This window comes from Balaenoptera borealis (assembly GCF_965194805.1).
Source record: "Balaenoptera borealis genome assembly, chromosome: 3".
Taxonomy (NCBI): Eukaryota; Metazoa; Chordata; class Mammalia; order Artiodactyla; family Balaenopteridae; genus Balaenoptera; species Balaenoptera borealis.
Window position 1 is genome coordinate 177,879,102 of NC_138866.1, and position 17,494 is coordinate 177,896,595.

General features: G+C 42.1%; 1 protein-coding gene and 1 long non-coding RNA gene across 11 annotated transcripts in view; one reads left to right on the forward strand and one right to left on the reverse strand.

Moving 5' to 3' along the window:
• Nucleotides 1-17,494, reverse strand: part of DCLRE1C (DNA cross-link repair 1C) — a 116,864-nt gene that overhangs the window by 37,197 nt on the left and 62,173 nt on the right. For 5 of the 10 annotated variants that reach the window (XR_014242619.1, XM_082385412.1, XM_082385419.1 and 2 more), the window contains one exon: nucleotides 5,936-6,734. The exons of 1 other annotated variant lie outside the window; for it this stretch is intronic. Coding sequence is in view for 5 of the 9 variants with exons in the window: in XM_082385412.1 (XP_082241538.1) it covers nucleotides 5,936-6,044 (109 nt within the window). In the remaining 4 variants the exon portion in view is untranslated. Of the gene's footprint in view, nucleotides 1-5,935; nucleotides 6,735-17,494 lie in introns of those variants that run through there. 4 more of the 10 variants (XM_082385418.1, XM_082385417.1, XM_082385415.1 and 1 more) reach the window with 3 other exon arrangements.
• LOC309625720 lies at nucleotides 7,087-9,842 on the forward strand. Its single transcript, XR_014242702.1, has 2 exons — nucleotides 7,087-7,194; nucleotides 8,478-9,842. It is a non-coding gene; the product is annotated as an uncharacterized lncRNA (long non-coding RNA).

Below are 17,494 nucleotides of genomic sequence, written 5' to 3' on the forward strand. Positions count from 1 at the left end.
ATCTAGAAACAATAAATGCTGGAAAGGGTGTGGTGAAAAGGGAACCCTCCTGCACTGTTGGTGGGTATGTAAATTGATACAACCACTATGGAGAACAGTACGGAGGTTCCTTAAAAAACTAAAAATAGAACTACCATATGACCCAGCAATCCCACTACTGGACATATACCCTGAGAAAACCATAACTCAAAAAGAGTCATGTACCACAATGTTCACTGCAGCACTATTTACAATAGCCAGGACATGGAACCAACCTAAATGCCCACTGACAGATGAATGGATAAAGAAGATGTGGCACATATGTACGATGGAATATTGCTCAGCCATAAAAAGGGACAACATTGAGTTATCTGTGGTGAGGTGGATGGACCTAGAGTCTGTCATACAGAGTGAAGTAAGTCAGAAAGAGAAAAACAGATACCACATGCTAACGCATATATATGGAATCTAAAAAACCGGTACTGATGAACCTAGTGGCAGGGTAGGAATAAAGATGGAGACATAGAGAATGAACTTGAGGACATGGGGTGGGAGGGGGAAGCTGGGGCAAAGTGAGAGTAGCATCAACATACATATACTACCGAATTGGGAGATTGGGATTGACATATATACACTAATATGTATAAAATGGATAACTAATAAGAATCTGCTGTATAAAAAAATACATAAAATCTGAAAGTTCAAAAAAAAAAACCAAACAAACATATATACACTACCAAATGTAAAACAGTTAGCTAGCGGAAAGCAGCAGCATAGCACAGGGAGATCGGCTTGGTGCTTTGCGATGACCTAGAGGGGTGGGATAGAGAGGATGGGAGGGAGTCTCAAAAGGGAGGGGATATGGGGACATGTGTATGCATATGGCTGATTCGCTTTGTTGTGCAACAGAAACTAACACGATATTGTGAAGCAATTATACTCCAATAAAGATATATTAAAAACAAAAAACTGTTAGAATAAAGGAATTCAGTAAAGTTGCAGGATATCAACACACAGAAGTCTGTTGCATTTCTACACACAAATAACCATCAGAAAGAGAAATTAAGAAAACAATCCCATTCACAACTACATCAAAAAGAATAAAATACGTAGGAATAAATTTAACCAAGGACGTAAAGATCTGTATATTGAAAACTACAAGCATTACTAAAAGAAATTGATGACACAAATAAATGGAGAGCTATTCCATGCTCAAAGATTGAAAGAATCAATATTGTTAAATTGTCCACACTACCCAAAGCAATCAACAGGTTCAGTGCAACCCATATCAAAACTCCAATGGCATTTTTCATAGAATTGGAACAAAAAATCATAAAATTTGTATAGAACCACAAAAGAACCCCAAATAGCCAAAGCAATCTTGAAAAAAAAACAAAACTGGAGACATGCTCCCTGGTTACAAAATATATTCTTTCAAATGTATAGTAATTAAAACAGTATGGTACTGGCATAAAAACACATGGATCAACAGAACAGAATAGCAAGCCCAGAAATAAAGCCACACATAGAGTGTCAATTATTGAGAATTTATGATAAAGAAACCAAGAATATATGATGGGGAAACGGACAGTCTCTTCAATAAACGGTGTTAGGAAAACTGGACAGCCACATGCAAAAGAATGAAACCTAACCATTATCTTATACCATACACAAAAATTAACTCAAAATATATTAAAGACTTGAATGCAAGATCTGAAACCATAAAATTTCTAGAAGAAAACATAGGCAGTAAGCTCCTTGACATAGGTCTTGGTGGTGATCTTTTGAATATGACACTAAAAGCAAAACTAAGCAAACTACATCAAATTAAAAAGTTCTTGCACAGCAAAGGAAAGCATCAACGAAATGAAAAAAACCTACTGAATAGGAGAAAACATTTGCAAATCATGTATCTGATAAGGGACTAATATCCAAAATATATAAAAAACTCATACAACTCAACAGCAAAAAAAAATCTGATGTTTTTAATGGGCAGATATGAACAGACATTTTCCCCAAGACATCCGGATGGCCAACGGGCACATGGAAAGATGTTCCACGCATTAATCATCAGGAAATGCAAATCAAAACCACAAAGAGGTACCACCTCACACCCATTAGACTGGCTGTCATCAAAACGACAAATAACAAATGTTGAAAAGGATGTGGAGAAATGGGAACCCTCGTGCACTGTTGGTGGGAATGTAAATTGGCGCAGCCACTATGGAAAACAGTATGGAGGTTCCTCAAAAAATTAAAAACAGAACTATCATATGATCCAGCAATTCCACGTCTGGGTATTTAACTGAAGAAAACAAAAACACTAACTCAAAAAGATATCTGCACCCCCAAGTTCATTGCAGCATTATTTACAATAGCCAAGACATGGAAACAACCTAAGTGTCCATCAATGAATGAATGCATAAAGAAGATGTGGTATATATGCACAATGAAATATTATTCAGCCATGAAAACCGTTGTCTAACCACGAATTAACAATCTTCATTATAAGTTTTCTAAAAACTGATAATAAGTTTAAAAGTTTAAAGCTAATTATACAAAATTATTTTCTCTATATAACTTTTTTCCAGCTCTTTTAAGATTAATACATAAATGCTGCTGGAAAGTTAATTTTACTTAAAAAAAAAAAAGCTATAACCAAATAGATTATTTTGAAAGTCTTTTCCTCCTCAAATCATTTACCAAAAATGACTTTCATTTGCATTTTGATTAATTTATGTAAACACTGACTGTTACCACCCTTGATGAAGGCAAACGGCAAAGGCAGTCCAGCTGGGTTGATGGGGAGACAATGTTAAACAGCCTAACAATAACCCACAAGAAAAAAATCTAATTATCCTAATTACCACCAACACATGTGCCCTCAAATTTATATGTGACAATCCTTAACTCTTGAAAACAAGGCCGTCACCGCACCTCAAGTGGGCGACGTTGACCGAACACGTGCCGCCACAGGACGGTCCACCTGCCCCCTCACAGTGTGCATCTCCTCAGGTCACTCATGGTCCAGGCTTTAGGGCCAAGGAGTGCATCCCAGGGCAGGACTCTCCCTTATCGGGGTTTCCAGAGAGTCTGAGTCATGGCAAACACAAGGCTGACTCAGGACTCTGCTCCAGGCTTCCAAACTACCTCAGTGCGCAGCACCCTGTCCCATCAGGACACCCCAGCCCACCACCCCAGTCAAGGGAATCTGGGGAGTTTACTTTGTGATGCTAGGACTGCACCCAGCATCTCCCTTCCAGGGCCTTTTTCCTTTTCCTTGACCAGAATAAATCATCTTAAGTTGTCTCCGGTAGGGGTCCTCCCCAACGCTGGGCCACTATCGCGGGCCATGGGTCCCCTCGTGTCCTCCAGGCCTCACTGGTGCTTCGTCAAGTCTGCCCTGAGCACAGCGCTGGGTGCCAGATGGGCCATAAAGAGGCATCAAGCGGGTCCACGGCCCACCTCAACTTCTATCAAAATGTGATGTTAACGTGTTCATGTGCATTTTTTTTAACAAGAGTCCATAGACCTTGTCAGATATTCTATATTAGTCAGCTCAGGCTGCAATAACAAAATATCACAGACTGGGTGGCTTAAACAGAATGTATTTCTAACAGTTCTGGAAGCTAAAGTCCAAGATCAAGGTGCCAAGGTTGGTTTCTGGTGAGGCCTCTCCTCCTGTCTTATAAATAGCCACCTTCTTGCTGTGTGCTCACATGGCCTTTCCTCACTGTGTATGTGGAGGGAGAGAGATCTCTCTTCCTTTTCTTCGAAGGCCACCAATCCTATCAAATTAGGACCCCACCCTTATGACCTCATTAAAACCTTAATCACCTCCTAAAAGCCCTTTCTCCAAATACAGTCACACTGGGGGTTAGGGATTCAATATATGAATTGGGGGGGACACAATTCAGTCCATGGCACATCCAAAGAAGTCTTGTTTCCCAAAAAGGTTAAAAACCACCAATAGGTAATGTGGCAAACCTCAGAAAGCAGAAGTTGAGTTCTTGCCCTTGATCAGTTTACATCCTCACTGGGAAAACAGACCCACATGGGATTAGAACACAGGAAAAGTTATTATACACTGCTGGACAGGAGAGAGTCTTGCTTAATGTACAAATTAATGATGCTGACTTCACAACTACACTTCAATTTAAAAAATAAAATCAATAAATAATATAAATACACAAATACAAAAACAAACAAACAAATTCCTCTAGATGAACACATTCTCCAAACTCACTACTCCAAACATGAAGGCCAAGCCCCAAATCCATTCTTTAATTGTGGCCACCACATGTGAGTTCAGAAATGCTGGCAGACTCAACACAAAAGGTAAAAATATCCTCATCTAGCAGTGGCTTCTCAATGAAAAACAAGACAAAAACAAAAATATTGTCTTCAAAAAGAAGCAGAAAGACCCTCACAGAGGCTCATGTGCTTTTTTAGCAAATCGATAGAGGAGGTCCAGATTTTCATCATTAAAGAGAGAGAATTGGGCTTCCCTGGTGGCGCAGTGGTTGAGAGTCTGCCTGCCAATGCGGGGGGCACGGGTTCGAGCCCTGGTCTGGGGAGATCCCACGTGCCGCGGAGCAGCTGGGCCCGTGGGCCGCAATTGCTGAGCCTGAGCATCTGGAGCCTGTGCTCCACAACAAGAGAGACCGCGATAGTGAGAGGTCCGCGCACCGCGATGAAGAGTGGCCCCCACTTGCCACAACCAGAGAAAGCCCTCACACAGAAATGAAGACCTAACACAGCCATAAATAAATATATAAATTAAAAAAAAAAAAAAAAAAAAAGAGAGAGAGAATTAGGGACTTAGAACCGGAAAGCAGAGGCATTTCCCAAAAGCAGAAATTTCAATGATTTACACCAGGTTAAAGTGAGTGATTCCACACCCAACACAACAGCTGATCTCCACACCTACTGTGTGATGAAGGGCATGTTTTGATATCTGTAATTTACTTTAAAATCACACCGTGTGATATATACGTGAATATGTATCTGAGTCACTCCTCAAAAGAGGGGTTGGGGGCATCCTACTTAAGCTACTCTGGGAGTCCACACTCCAAGAGGCAGCTTCTAGAACGCTTCAGTTAAGCTTCATCTCTGGTCAATGCCCAAGGCTGTGCTAATTAGCACAATGAATATTAAACCTGTTTTCATAGGTGAAGTTAGTGACGTGTCAGTCAGCATACCAGATGTTAAAAAATGGACAGTGGTTGTGAAATAAGTGGTACTCCAGCTCTGGAGACTGGCTAAAATGTTTTAGAGACGCTCCAGTCTTGCCTGGAGCATCTAACCTCGGCACCATATCATTAGGCAGTGATGCTCTAAGCTTAAGTCCTAACCGCCTCCAGCTGTGAAATCTTGGTATGCTGGTTGCCTGACCTGGCCGTCTGTAAAGTAAACCGCATCCTGCCTCTAGACCAAAACGAACCTTTCATGGGGGTAAAGAACATCTATAAGGAGGCGGAGCTTGCACTTGGCCAAGCTTACAGACAGAAAGCTTAATTTGAGTGCGTGCATGCTTGCTAATCAATGTCTGTGGGTATGGCACAATTTCATCTAAACTTGTCTTTATAACATGATCGCGAGGATATGGGGGAAGAACTAAGTAATCCTTGCCAACCTCTGACTATTGGGCCTTGGGAGAGCTTCCCCAAAACTCGAATAGTTGTGCCTGATCAAAGTGGCCTGGGTCAGTGACAACTGGGGGTCGCTGTTCTGTCCCGCGGTACCGATGAGGAGTTAAAGCGTCAGACGGGCTGAAGAGCCCGCCGGGACAAGGTGAGTCGCTAGTCTCTCCCCTGGCACCCCAAAGCCTGAACTCCCTCCTGCAGGACCCCGACCCCCGCGTTTCCTCCCTCCAGCCCCTGGGCGACCTCCCCGCGGGGCCCGAACCCGCGCAGCCCGGCTCCCCGGGACGGGGCGGCGCGCTACGCTCGCTCACCTTTGTGGCAGTGGGACAGGAAGTAGGCGCGGGCCCTCAGGTTCTCCCGGTCGAAGCGGTCTATGGAGATGGTTGGATACTCGACCATCTGCCCCTCGAAGCAGCTCATTGCGTCCGCCAACCCGGGCCGACTGGCCGCCTGCCTAGAGAGCAACGGAAGCCCCAGCCGCCGCCGGCCGCGCCGCCACTTCCGGGAAGCTGCCGCCGCCTCACCATTGGCCGGCCGGGCGCAGCCACGTCCAATCAGAGCAGCCCCGCGGCCCGGGGGGCGGGAGGGGGGGGCAGCGCCAAGGAGCTTGCAGTCAGTTCGCGCAGCCCGCGACCTGCGGGTTGAAACCAGCTAACTGGGCTGCCCTGCGCTCAGCGCTGGGAGGCCGGGTGGAGGAATCTAGGGTGCAGCGCGAGGAGTGAGGCTCCTCCCGGATACCTTGACACAACACGGTGTCGCTCCGGTGAAGAGTTGCCCGTGTCTGTGCAGGAACGAGAACGCCAAGGGAGACGACACCCAGAACAGGCGGCTGCACCCAGGGATGCGAAGCGGGATGCGGAGCTTGCCTTTGAAATCGGATGCATTCCACTTCCTGCTTGTCCGCTGCGATCCTGCAATCCTTCTTTTGCTTCTCTTCTTCTTTCTTGTCCCTTCCCAATGTCTACCTTATAGGATAATCGTCAGGATTGCGTGAGAAAACGGTATGAGGCTTGTGGTAGATTCGAAAACTTAGTCCCTGCTTCCATTTACACGTAATCTACAAACGGAGTAAATCCACGATCCTTGATGATCACAGCTCAGATGAATGATCTTAGGGTAGATAAGTAAAGATCCCAAGGAGAACTGAGCTGCTAGTCTCCCCTACCTCCACCCCTTTTGACCTTTCTCTTTTTTCTTTTTTTTAACTTTTTTTTTTCTTTTAGAAGTTAGAAAGATGTATAAAAGAAAAAAAAAATGGTAGGGTAATGGGCGAAAGGTCTGGAATTTTTTCACCACCAAAGCAACTTTATGAAAAGGTTTGCTAAAGTATTAACATTCACGGAATAGTCACAATGGCATTACCCGCACCCCTTAGCAGCGAGTCTCTTTAGACACCACAGCATTATTAGTCACAACTCCAATACTTGAGGTCCTACTTTGTGCACAGCACCGAACAAGCCCTGCCGTGATGACGGAGACGACTAAGATGCGCCTACGAGTCATTTTCAATCTATTTGGAGACAAGAACTTTGCAGAACGTGGTAAATAAAGGCTTCCACCGAGACACAAGGTAATGAAGGAATAAATCCAGTAACAATGCGTTCTAGCCAGGGAAAGCAAGAATCGGAATGCCACCCTCAGAGAATATTGGCGTGCTCCCTGCGGCCCTGGCAGCCAGTTCTATTCAAATACAGATTCTGGTGAAATGTTAAGGAGGGGCAGGAGGAAAGGAAGAGGAGGCAGAGGGAGGGGAGAAGAGGGGGGGAGGTGTGGACACCATCGTCACCAATCTGAGTAAAATACCCTGCTAGTATACATTGCCAACACCTGTGATTTGGTACAAGATGGTTTGTCATAGGATAAAAGAAGGCTGTCGCTGTGACTAGGCTGTCTATATCTAAAACCAAATCTTGCACTGAGCCTGGTATTTGCAGAATCCAGTGTGTCTACCTCTGACAATGAAGCTCCTGGCCACACAGGTCAAGATAAGGCTCATATTCTTATTTATTCGTCCCCGTGTTTATTCCCTCCTCTAAACAATGGATACAGTACAAGAGAATAAAGGCAAACAGAGAGTCAGGATTAAAAGATAGGGTATAAAATAGTAAAGATGGGTAAGCATAGCCCAGACACATGTAATATTGGCTCTTGTAGAGGAAGATTCAGTCACTTACTAGACTTCGGCATCCTCACAATACACATGAAATGGACTTTCGGAAGAAGCCCAATTACCTGGATACTAAGTCTCAGGAGAAATGCCTCTTGTGGTTGCTCGTAAAGAAAAGAGTGAAACATGATTAGTCATTGCTATGTCCTCCTTCCCCAGCTGGGAATTTCTATCCTTCTGCAATCTCAAAGCTCTTTGGACTTCCAAGTCCTCAATTTATTCTGTCCCAGAAGGACAGAAAACTGCTATTAAGTTTAAGTTAAATACCTAAAAACTACTTATTGAGGTAGATACAAGTTTTTGTTAGGAAATCAGTACAGAATATCTTTTTCTTAATTTTATGTACTTATAAATCGTTGTCCATAGTGTGGATAAAGAATGTCACTTGCCATATCAGTCAGCAGACGATGTTTCAGCCATCAAGAAATCAGCCACTGCAGCTACCACCCCCCCCCCAACAATGCACCCTGAGGGGATTCAGGATGGAGAAAACTAGGATACCAGCCCTAGATAGTTAAGGTGCAGATCAAAGGAATAATTTCACTAAGCCCAGACTCTTGCATCTTCCCATACATAGAAAAGCACTCAAGTCATTAACTTGAGATGTCTGGTTCTTCTTTAATTAGCAGTAATTTTTTGATGTTTGACTACCTGATTTGTTGCTTTTGTTGTTTTGTTTTTTGCAGAAACTCCTATATATCCTAGCTCCTCCCTGACCTCTTTGAAACAGACCCTGAGAGCCATCTGAGAGGCTGTATCCCAGGCTTAAGCCCTCAGTCTGCCAAATAAAACATAAGTCTCAACTTTTAGGTTGTGCTTTTCTTTTTTTCAGTTGACAATAACTTGCATCATAAACTTGCTGTATCCTATGCTATTCTTTTAGAAAAAATACAGGCCCTGGTTAGCGCTGTACCTGAGCCACTACTATTTATGTGATCTTGGTTAAGGTAACCTCTCCATAACTCAGCTTTCTCATCTTAAAATGGTGGTAACAATGAAGTCCACACAACGTCCTGGTAAACTGTAAGAGCTCAAAAAATATTAGCTATTATTATTTATTTGGGGTATTTACTACTATATGATCTCACCGATATGTGGACTCTAAAGAAATTGCACTCATAGAAACAAAGAACAGATTGGTGGTTGCCAGAGGTGGGGGAGGGGTGGGAGAGATGACTGAAGGTGGTCAGAAGGTACAGACTTCCAGTTATAAGATGAAAAAATCACGGGAATGTCATGTACAGCATAGCGACTATAGTTGACAATACTGTACTGTATACTTGAGAGTTGCTGAGGAAGTGGGTATTAAAAGTTCTCATCACAAGAAAGCAAAAACTGTATGTGAAGTGACGGATGTTAGCTACACTTGTGGTGATCATGTTGGTGTAATGTATACATGATTCAAGACATTATGTTATACACCTTAAACTTACACACTGTTATATGTCAATTATATCACAATAAAATGGGGAGGAAAAGAGAATGAGCTGTTAATACGACAAAACAACATGAACGAGTCTCAAAATAATTATGCTGAGCTAAAGAAACCAGACAAAAGAAGAGTACATACTGTATGATGCCATTTAAATAAAATTATAGACAAGATCTCAATTAGACAAGATCTTGTCTAATTATAGATAAGATCTAATTATAAACTGATCTAAAGTGACAGAAAGCAAATCAGCAGTCGCCTGGGTACCCAAGGAAACAAGTTCATTAACTTGATTGTGGTTTTATAGATGTATACATATGCCAAAATGTATCAAATTATATGCTGCTAAATATTGCTATTTACTGCATTTCAATTATAGCTCAATAGATTTGAAAAAAAAATTAGAGCGTGTATAGGTGAATGTGAACAAAGTAAACAAGATTGGCAAGGATATTCCTTCTCTATAGGAGCTGACTGATTAAGAAGACACTACCCAGCTTCCCTGCTGGTCCAGTGGTTAAGACTCTGTGCTTCCAACATGGGGGGCACAGGTTCGACCCCTGGTCGGGGAACTGGGGTCCCACGTGTCATGTGGCACGACCGAAAAAAAAAAAAGAAAGACACTATCCAGCTAATTCACATAATAGAAGGTGTTTTTTGGGGGGGGGTTTAAGTCACAATATATGTTATTTTGCATTAGTTACATGTTTTTCTCCAGCACTTTTACCTCTTCTTCTCACTTCCTACCCCTAATCCTCTGGTTGATTAAAAAGTGTTATTATTCAACTAGGGAAAAAAAAGTTTGTAAAGGCTACCCAAGGCCCCAGAAAATAGTAAGTGCTCAATAAATGGTAGGTATTACTATTTACTGGGTGTTTACTAAGTCAGTCACTGTGCTTGAACCTGGATGTACATAAAGGAATCAGCCATGGTCTACCAAGAGCTTACAGGCTGGCAGAAGTAGAAACTCGTGGAAACAAATAAACACAAGAGGTTTTACACAAGTGTGTTAATGGATGTGTGTCAGGGTGTAGGGTGGAGGCCAAGGAGAGAGCTTGTTTCTGCAAGGAGTAAAAGGCCATCAGAAAAATTTAGCAGAGAAGAAAAATTTGAGCTCAGCTTCTGGGGCCAAGAACAGCTGAAGTCCCTGGAATGAGCTTTCACTCCGTCTGGGCTCTGCAAATAATCAATAGTTCCTCTTAACCAAAGTAGCAGACTCAAAAGGGATGAAATAATAGGGGCTTAACAGGGGAAGTCAAGGCTAAACCAGCTAAGAAAGGACCAGACTGAGGAGAGTGGCCAAGACGGCAGATTAGAAAGACCCTGAGCTCACCCTCTCTCACAGACACACCAAAATCACAACTATTTGCAGAATAACTTCAATGAAAAAGACTGGAAGCTACCAGAAAAGAACTTTTACAACTATAGACATAAAGAGGGAACCACAACAAGACAAGTAGGAGGGGCAGGTCGTGATATAGTCAAGTCCCATACCCCTCGGTGGGAGACCCATAAACGAGAAAATAATTACAATTGCAGGGATTCTCCCAAAGGGGAGAGAGACCCCAGCCCCATGTCAGGCTCCCAGAGCATTTGGCTTTGAGGGCCAGCTGGGCTTACTTTCGGGAGTGCCAGAGGACTGGGGGAAATAGAGACTTCAATCTTCAAAGGCACACACAAAATCTCATGCACACCGGGACCCAGGGCAGAAGCTGTAATGTTGTTTTTCTTTTATTGGCCGCGTCATACGGCTTGTGGGATTTTAGTTCCCCAACCAGGGATCGAACCCGGGCCCTTGGCAGTGAGAGCACAGAGTCCTAACCACTAGACCACCAGGGAATTCCCAGAAGCTGTAATTTAATAGGGGCCTGGGTCAAACCTACCTGCTGATCTTGGACAGTCTCCCAGAGAGGCAGGAGGCAACTGCAGCTCATCCTGGGGACACAGACACTTGGAGCCATTTTTAGGAGCTTGCTCTACCTTGTGGACACTGGCGCTGGCAAGCACCGGTATGGAACCCTTTCTCTAGCTTATGAGTCCCAGGACCCAGCCCTGCCCTGGCCCCACAGCCTACAGGGGCAAGTGCGGGGATGTCTTAAGCCAAGCAACTAACTGCATGGGTCCACGGCTCCACCTGCCAGCAGACAGGCTGCCTTACTACCTCCTGAGCCCCCAGCCGCTACTGGACACAGCCCTGCTTACCAGAGGGCCCAGGACACAGCTCCACCCACCAGTGGGCGGGCACTGGCCCCATAATCCCCTGAGCCTGGCTCCACTCTCCAGCGAGCCTGCTCTAGCCTCTAGACCAGCCTCACCCACCGGAGAGCAGACACCAGTCACGAGAAAACCACAGCTCCACAGCCTGTGGACCCAGCCTGCCTACCAGGAGATCGGACCCTGCATTGGGACCAGCTGAGCCCTGGCCCTGCCCACTAGCAGGCCAATAAAAGCTTCAAGATGCCCCAGAGCCTGCATCCAGCTATGTCAGGAACCAGCCCCACCCACCAGCAATCTGACACCAGCTCTGAGACCCGCCCCCCACCCCCCACCCCCTGGCCCCAGGCCATGCAACCAGACTGCAGGAGCCAACTCTGCCTGCCAGTAGACTGGCACTAGCTCCAGGACCTGGCTTCACCCACCAGTGGGTACCAAGAGCCCCAAAGTCTTCCGGACCCGGACTCCTCCTACCAGTGAGTCAGCACTAGCCCCAGGACCACCCCTACACACAGGGTTCTTCAGTCAGCCACCTCATGATCTGGTCCTACCAACCAGTGGCTGGCAGCCTCCATACAAGGCAGGGCCTGGCAACCAACCAGACCAGCGGTCAACCAAGCCTACCAGCCTGCCTACATAGTCAGCCTGCCACAACAGAAGGACCCAACAGCCCTCAAAAGAGGGAACCTACAGCTCGGGTGACAAGAGGGGAGTGTGCTGATGGGATGCACAGGATATCTCCTACAAAAGGCCAATTGTCTAAGGTCAGCAAACAACCAATCTACCAGACACATAAAAATAAAAACAGTAACCTAGGCAAAATGAGGTGACAGAGGAACATGTTCCAAATGATGGAACAAGATAAAATCCCAGAAGAAGAACTAAGTGAAGTGGAGATAGGCAATCTACCCAAGAAAGAGTTCCGGGTAGTGAGAGGTAAGATGGTCAAAAAACACGGGAGAAGAATGGATGCACAGAGTGAGAAGTTAGAAGTTTTTAAGGAAGAGTTAGAAACGGTAAAGAACAACCAGAAATTAAGAATATAATAACCGAAATGAAAAATGCACTAGAAGGCATCAACAATAAAAAGGAACAAATCAGCAACCTGGAAGACAGAGTAGTGAAAATCACTGATGCTGAACAGAAAAAAAATAATGAAAAGAAATGAGGACAGTTTAAGAGACCTCTGGGAAAACATAAAGCACACTAATATTCACATTATAAGGGTCCCAGAAGGAGAAGAAAGAGATAAAGGGGCTGAGAACATACTTGAAGATGTAGCAGCTGAAAACTTCCCTAACCTGGGAAAGGAAACAGACATCCAAGTCCAGGAAGCACAGAAAGACCCATACAGGATTTACCCAAAGAGGAACACACCAAGACACATTGTAATTAAAACAGCAAAAATTAAACATAAAGAGAGAATATGAAAAGCAGCAAGGGAAAATAACAAGTAATGTACAAGAGAACTCTGATAAGGCTACCAGATGACATTTCAGCAGATATTCTGCAGGCCAGAAGGAGTGGCACGATATATTTAAAGTGATGAAAGGGGAAAATCTACAACCAAGAATACTCTACAGCAAGGCTCTCATTCAGATTTGATGGAGAGATCAAAATCTTTACAGACAAGCAAAAGCTAAGAGTTCACCACCACCAAGCCAGCTTTACAGGAAATGTTAAAGGAACTTCTCTAAGTGAAAAAGAATAGGCCACATCTGGAAATCTGAAAATTATAAAAGCAAAAAGCTCATCAGTAAAGGCAAACATACAGTAAAGGTAGTGAATCATCCACACATAAAGACAGTAGGAAAGTTAAAAGATAACATAAGTAAAATCATCTATATCCACAATATGCAGTTAAGGGATACACAAAACAGTTAGAAATTAAATATGATATCAAAAATAGTAAGTGTGAGGGGAGGAGAGTGCAAATGCAGAGTTGTTTAAGATGCATTTGAAATTAAGAGATCAGCAACTTAAAACAATCACACACACACATTTGTTTATTTATTTTAAAACCTCATGGTAACCACAAACCAAAAATCTATAATAGATACACATAAAAAAGGAAAAAGGAATCCAAATATAACACTAAAGATAATCATCAAATCACAAGAGAACAAAAGAAGAAGGGAAAAAAAGACCTACAAAAACAACTCCCAAACAATTAACAAAATGGCAATAAGAACATATATATCAATAATTACCTTAAATGTAAATGGACTAAATGCTCCAATCAAAAGACATAGAGTAGCTGATTGGATATCAAAACAAGACTCTTATATATGCTGCCTGTAAGAGAGTCACTTCAGACCTAAAGACACACACAGATTGAAAGTGAGGGGATAGAAAAAGGTATTCCATCCAAATGGAAATCAAAAGAAAGCTGGAGTAGCAATACTTATATCAGACAAAATAAATTTAAAATAAAGGCTGTTACAAGAGACAAGGAAGGATAATACATAATGATCAAGGGGTCTATCCAAGAAGAAATTATAACAATTGTAAGTACATAGACACACAATGTTGGAGCACCTAAATACATAAAGCAAATATTAACAGATATAAAGGGAGAAAAGACAGTAACACAATGATAATAGGGGACTTCAACACCCTAGTTAAATCAATAGACAGATCATCCAGACAGAAAATCAATAAGGAAACAACTGGCCTTAAATGATGCACTAGACCAGATGGACTTAATTAATTGATTTTTATAGAGCATTCCATCCAAAAGTAGCAGAATACACATTTTTTTCAAGTGCACATGTAACATTTTCCAGGATAGATCACAAGCTAGGCCACAAAACAAGCATCAGTACATTTAAGAAAACTGAAATCATATCAAGCATCTTTTCTTACCACTATGCTATGAGACTAGAAATCAACTACAAGAAAAAAAACCACAAGCACTTGGAAGCTAAACAATATGCTACTAAGCAACCAAAGGATCACTGAAGAAATCAAAGAGGAAATCAAAAAATACCTGGAGACAAATGAAAATGAAAACACAATGGTCCAAAATCTATGGAATGAAGCAAAAGCAGTTCTAAGAGGGAAGTTTATAGCAATACAAGCTTACTTCAGGAAATAAGAAAAATCTCAAATAAACAACCTATCCTTATACCTAAAAGAACTAGAAAAAGAATAATAAACAAAACCCAAAGTTAGTAGAAGGAAAGAAATTATAAAGATCAGAGGAGAAATAAATGAAATAGAGACTAAAAAAAAAAACTGAAAAGATCAATGATCTGACTCTTTGAAAAGATAAACAAGATTGATAAGTCTTTAGCCAGACTCATCAAGAAAAAAAAGCGTGAGGGCCCAAATCAATAAAATCAGAAATGAAAGATGACAAGTTACAACTGATACCACAAAAATACCAAGGGTTATAAGAGACTACTACGAACAACTATATGCCAATAGTATGGACAACCTAGAAGAAATGGACAAATTCCTAGAAATGCACACTCTCTCAAGACTGAACCAGGAAGAAATAGAAAATATGAACAGACCAATTGCCAGTAATGGAACTGTATCAGTAATAATAAAAAGGAAACTCCCCAAAAGTCCAGGGCCAGATGGCTTCACAGGTGAATTCTACCAAACATTTACAAAAGAGTTAACACCTAACCTTCTCAACCTATTCCAAAAAATTGCAGAGGGAGGAATGCTTCCAAACTTATTCTACAAGGCCAGCATCGCCCTGATGCCAAAACCAAAGATATCACAAAAAAGAAAATTACAGACCAGTATCACTGAGGAGTATAGATGCAAAAATCCTCAACAAAATATTAACAAACTGAATCCAACATTACATTAAAAGGATCAGATAGCATGATCAAGTGGGATTTATCCCATGGATGCAAATATTTTTCAATATCCACAAATCAATGTGATATACCACATTAACAAATTGAAGAATAAAAATCATATAATTGTCTCAATAAAAAGCTTTTGACAAAATTCAAAATCCATTTATGATAAAAACCCTCCAGAAAGTGGGCATAGAGGGAACATGCCTCAACATAATAAAGGCCATATATAACGAGCCCACAGCTAACATCAAACTCAATGGTGAAAAGCTGAAAGCATTTCTCTAAGATCAGGGAGAAGACAAGGTTGCCCACTCTTGCCACTTTTATTCAACATAGTATTGGGAGTCCTAGCCACAACAATCAGACAAGAAAAAGAAATAAAAGGAATCCAAATTGGAAAGAAGAAGTAAAACTGTTGCTGTTTACAGATGACATGATACTATACATAGAAAATCCTGAAGATGCCACTAGAAAACTACTAGAGCTCATCAATGAATTTGGTAAAGTTCCAGGACATAAAATTAATAAACAGAAATCAGTTGCATTTCTGTACACTAACAATGAGCTATTGGACAGAGAAATTAAGGAAACAATCCCATTTACAATCACATCAAAAAGAATAAAATACCTAGGAATAAACCTACTGAAGGAGGTAAAAAACCTGTACTTGGAAAACTATAAGACGGTGATGAAAGAAATTGAAGACGACACAAACAGATGGAAAGATATAACGTGTTCGTGGACTGGAAGAATTAATATTGTTAAAATGACCATGCTACCCAAGGCAAGCTACAGATTCAAAGCAATCCCTATCAAAATATCAAGGGCATTTTTCACAGAACTATAACAAATAGTTTTAAAATTTGTATGGAAACACAAAAGACCCTGATAGCCAAAACAATCTTGAGAAAGAACAGAACTGGAGGAATCACACTCCCTGACTTCAGACTGGACTACAAAACTACAGTAATCAAAACAGTATGATATTGGCACAAGAACAGACACATAGATCAGTGGAACAGGACAGAGAGCCCAGAAATAAACCACACACTTATGGTTAATTAATCTACAACAAAGGAAGCAAGGATATACAATGGGGAAAAGACAGTCTCTTCAATGGTGGTGTTGGGAAAACTGGACAGCTACATGTAAAAAATGAAATTAGAACACTTCTAACATCATATACAAAAATAACTCAAAATAGATTAAAGACCTAAATGTAAGACCAGAAACCATAAGACTCCTAGAAGAAAACATAGGTGTAACACTCTGACATAAATTGTCACAATGTGGGACCTCCCTGGTGGCGCAGTGGTTAAGAATCCACCTGCCAAAGCAGGGGACACAGGTTCGAGCCCTGGTCCGGGAAGATCCCACATGCCGTGGAGCAGCTAAGCCCGTGCACCACAACTACTGAGCCAGTGCTCTAGAGCCTGTGAGCCACAACTACTGAGCCCACACACCACAACTACTGAGCCCACGCGCCACAACTACTGAAGCCCGTGCGCCTAGAGCCCATGCTCCACAACAAGAGAAGCCACTGCAATGAGAAGCCCGCGCACCACAACAAAGAGCAGCCCCCGCTCGCCACAACTAGAGAAAGCCTGCGTGCAGCAACTTAGACCCAATGCAGCCAAATAAATAAATAAATGGTAAATTAAAAAAAAAGATTGTCACAATGTTTTTGGAGGTCTGTCTCCTAAAGCAAAGGAAATAAAAGCAAAATAAACAGATGGGACCTAATTAAGCTTAAAAACTTTTGCGCAGCTAGGAAACCATCAACAAGCCCAAAAGATAACCTACTAAATGGGAGAAAATATTTGCAAGTAATACGACCTATAAGGGGTTAATATACAAAATATTTAAACAGCTCATACAACTCAACATCAAAAAACCAAACAATCCAATTTAAAAATGGGCAGAAGACCTGAACAGACATTTTTCCAAAGAAGACATACAGATGGCCAACAGGGACATGAAAAGATGCTCAACATCATTAATCAACAGAGAAATGCAAATTAGTACCACAATGAGATATCACCTTACACCAGAACGACTATCGTCAAAAAGAACACAAATAAATATTGGTGAAGATGTGGAGAAAAGAGATCCCTTGTACACTGTTGGTGGGAATGTAAATTGGTGCAGCCACTGTGGAAAACAGTATGGAAGTTTCTCAAAAAACTAAAAATAGAACTCTCATATGACCCAGCAATTCCACTCCTGGGTATATATC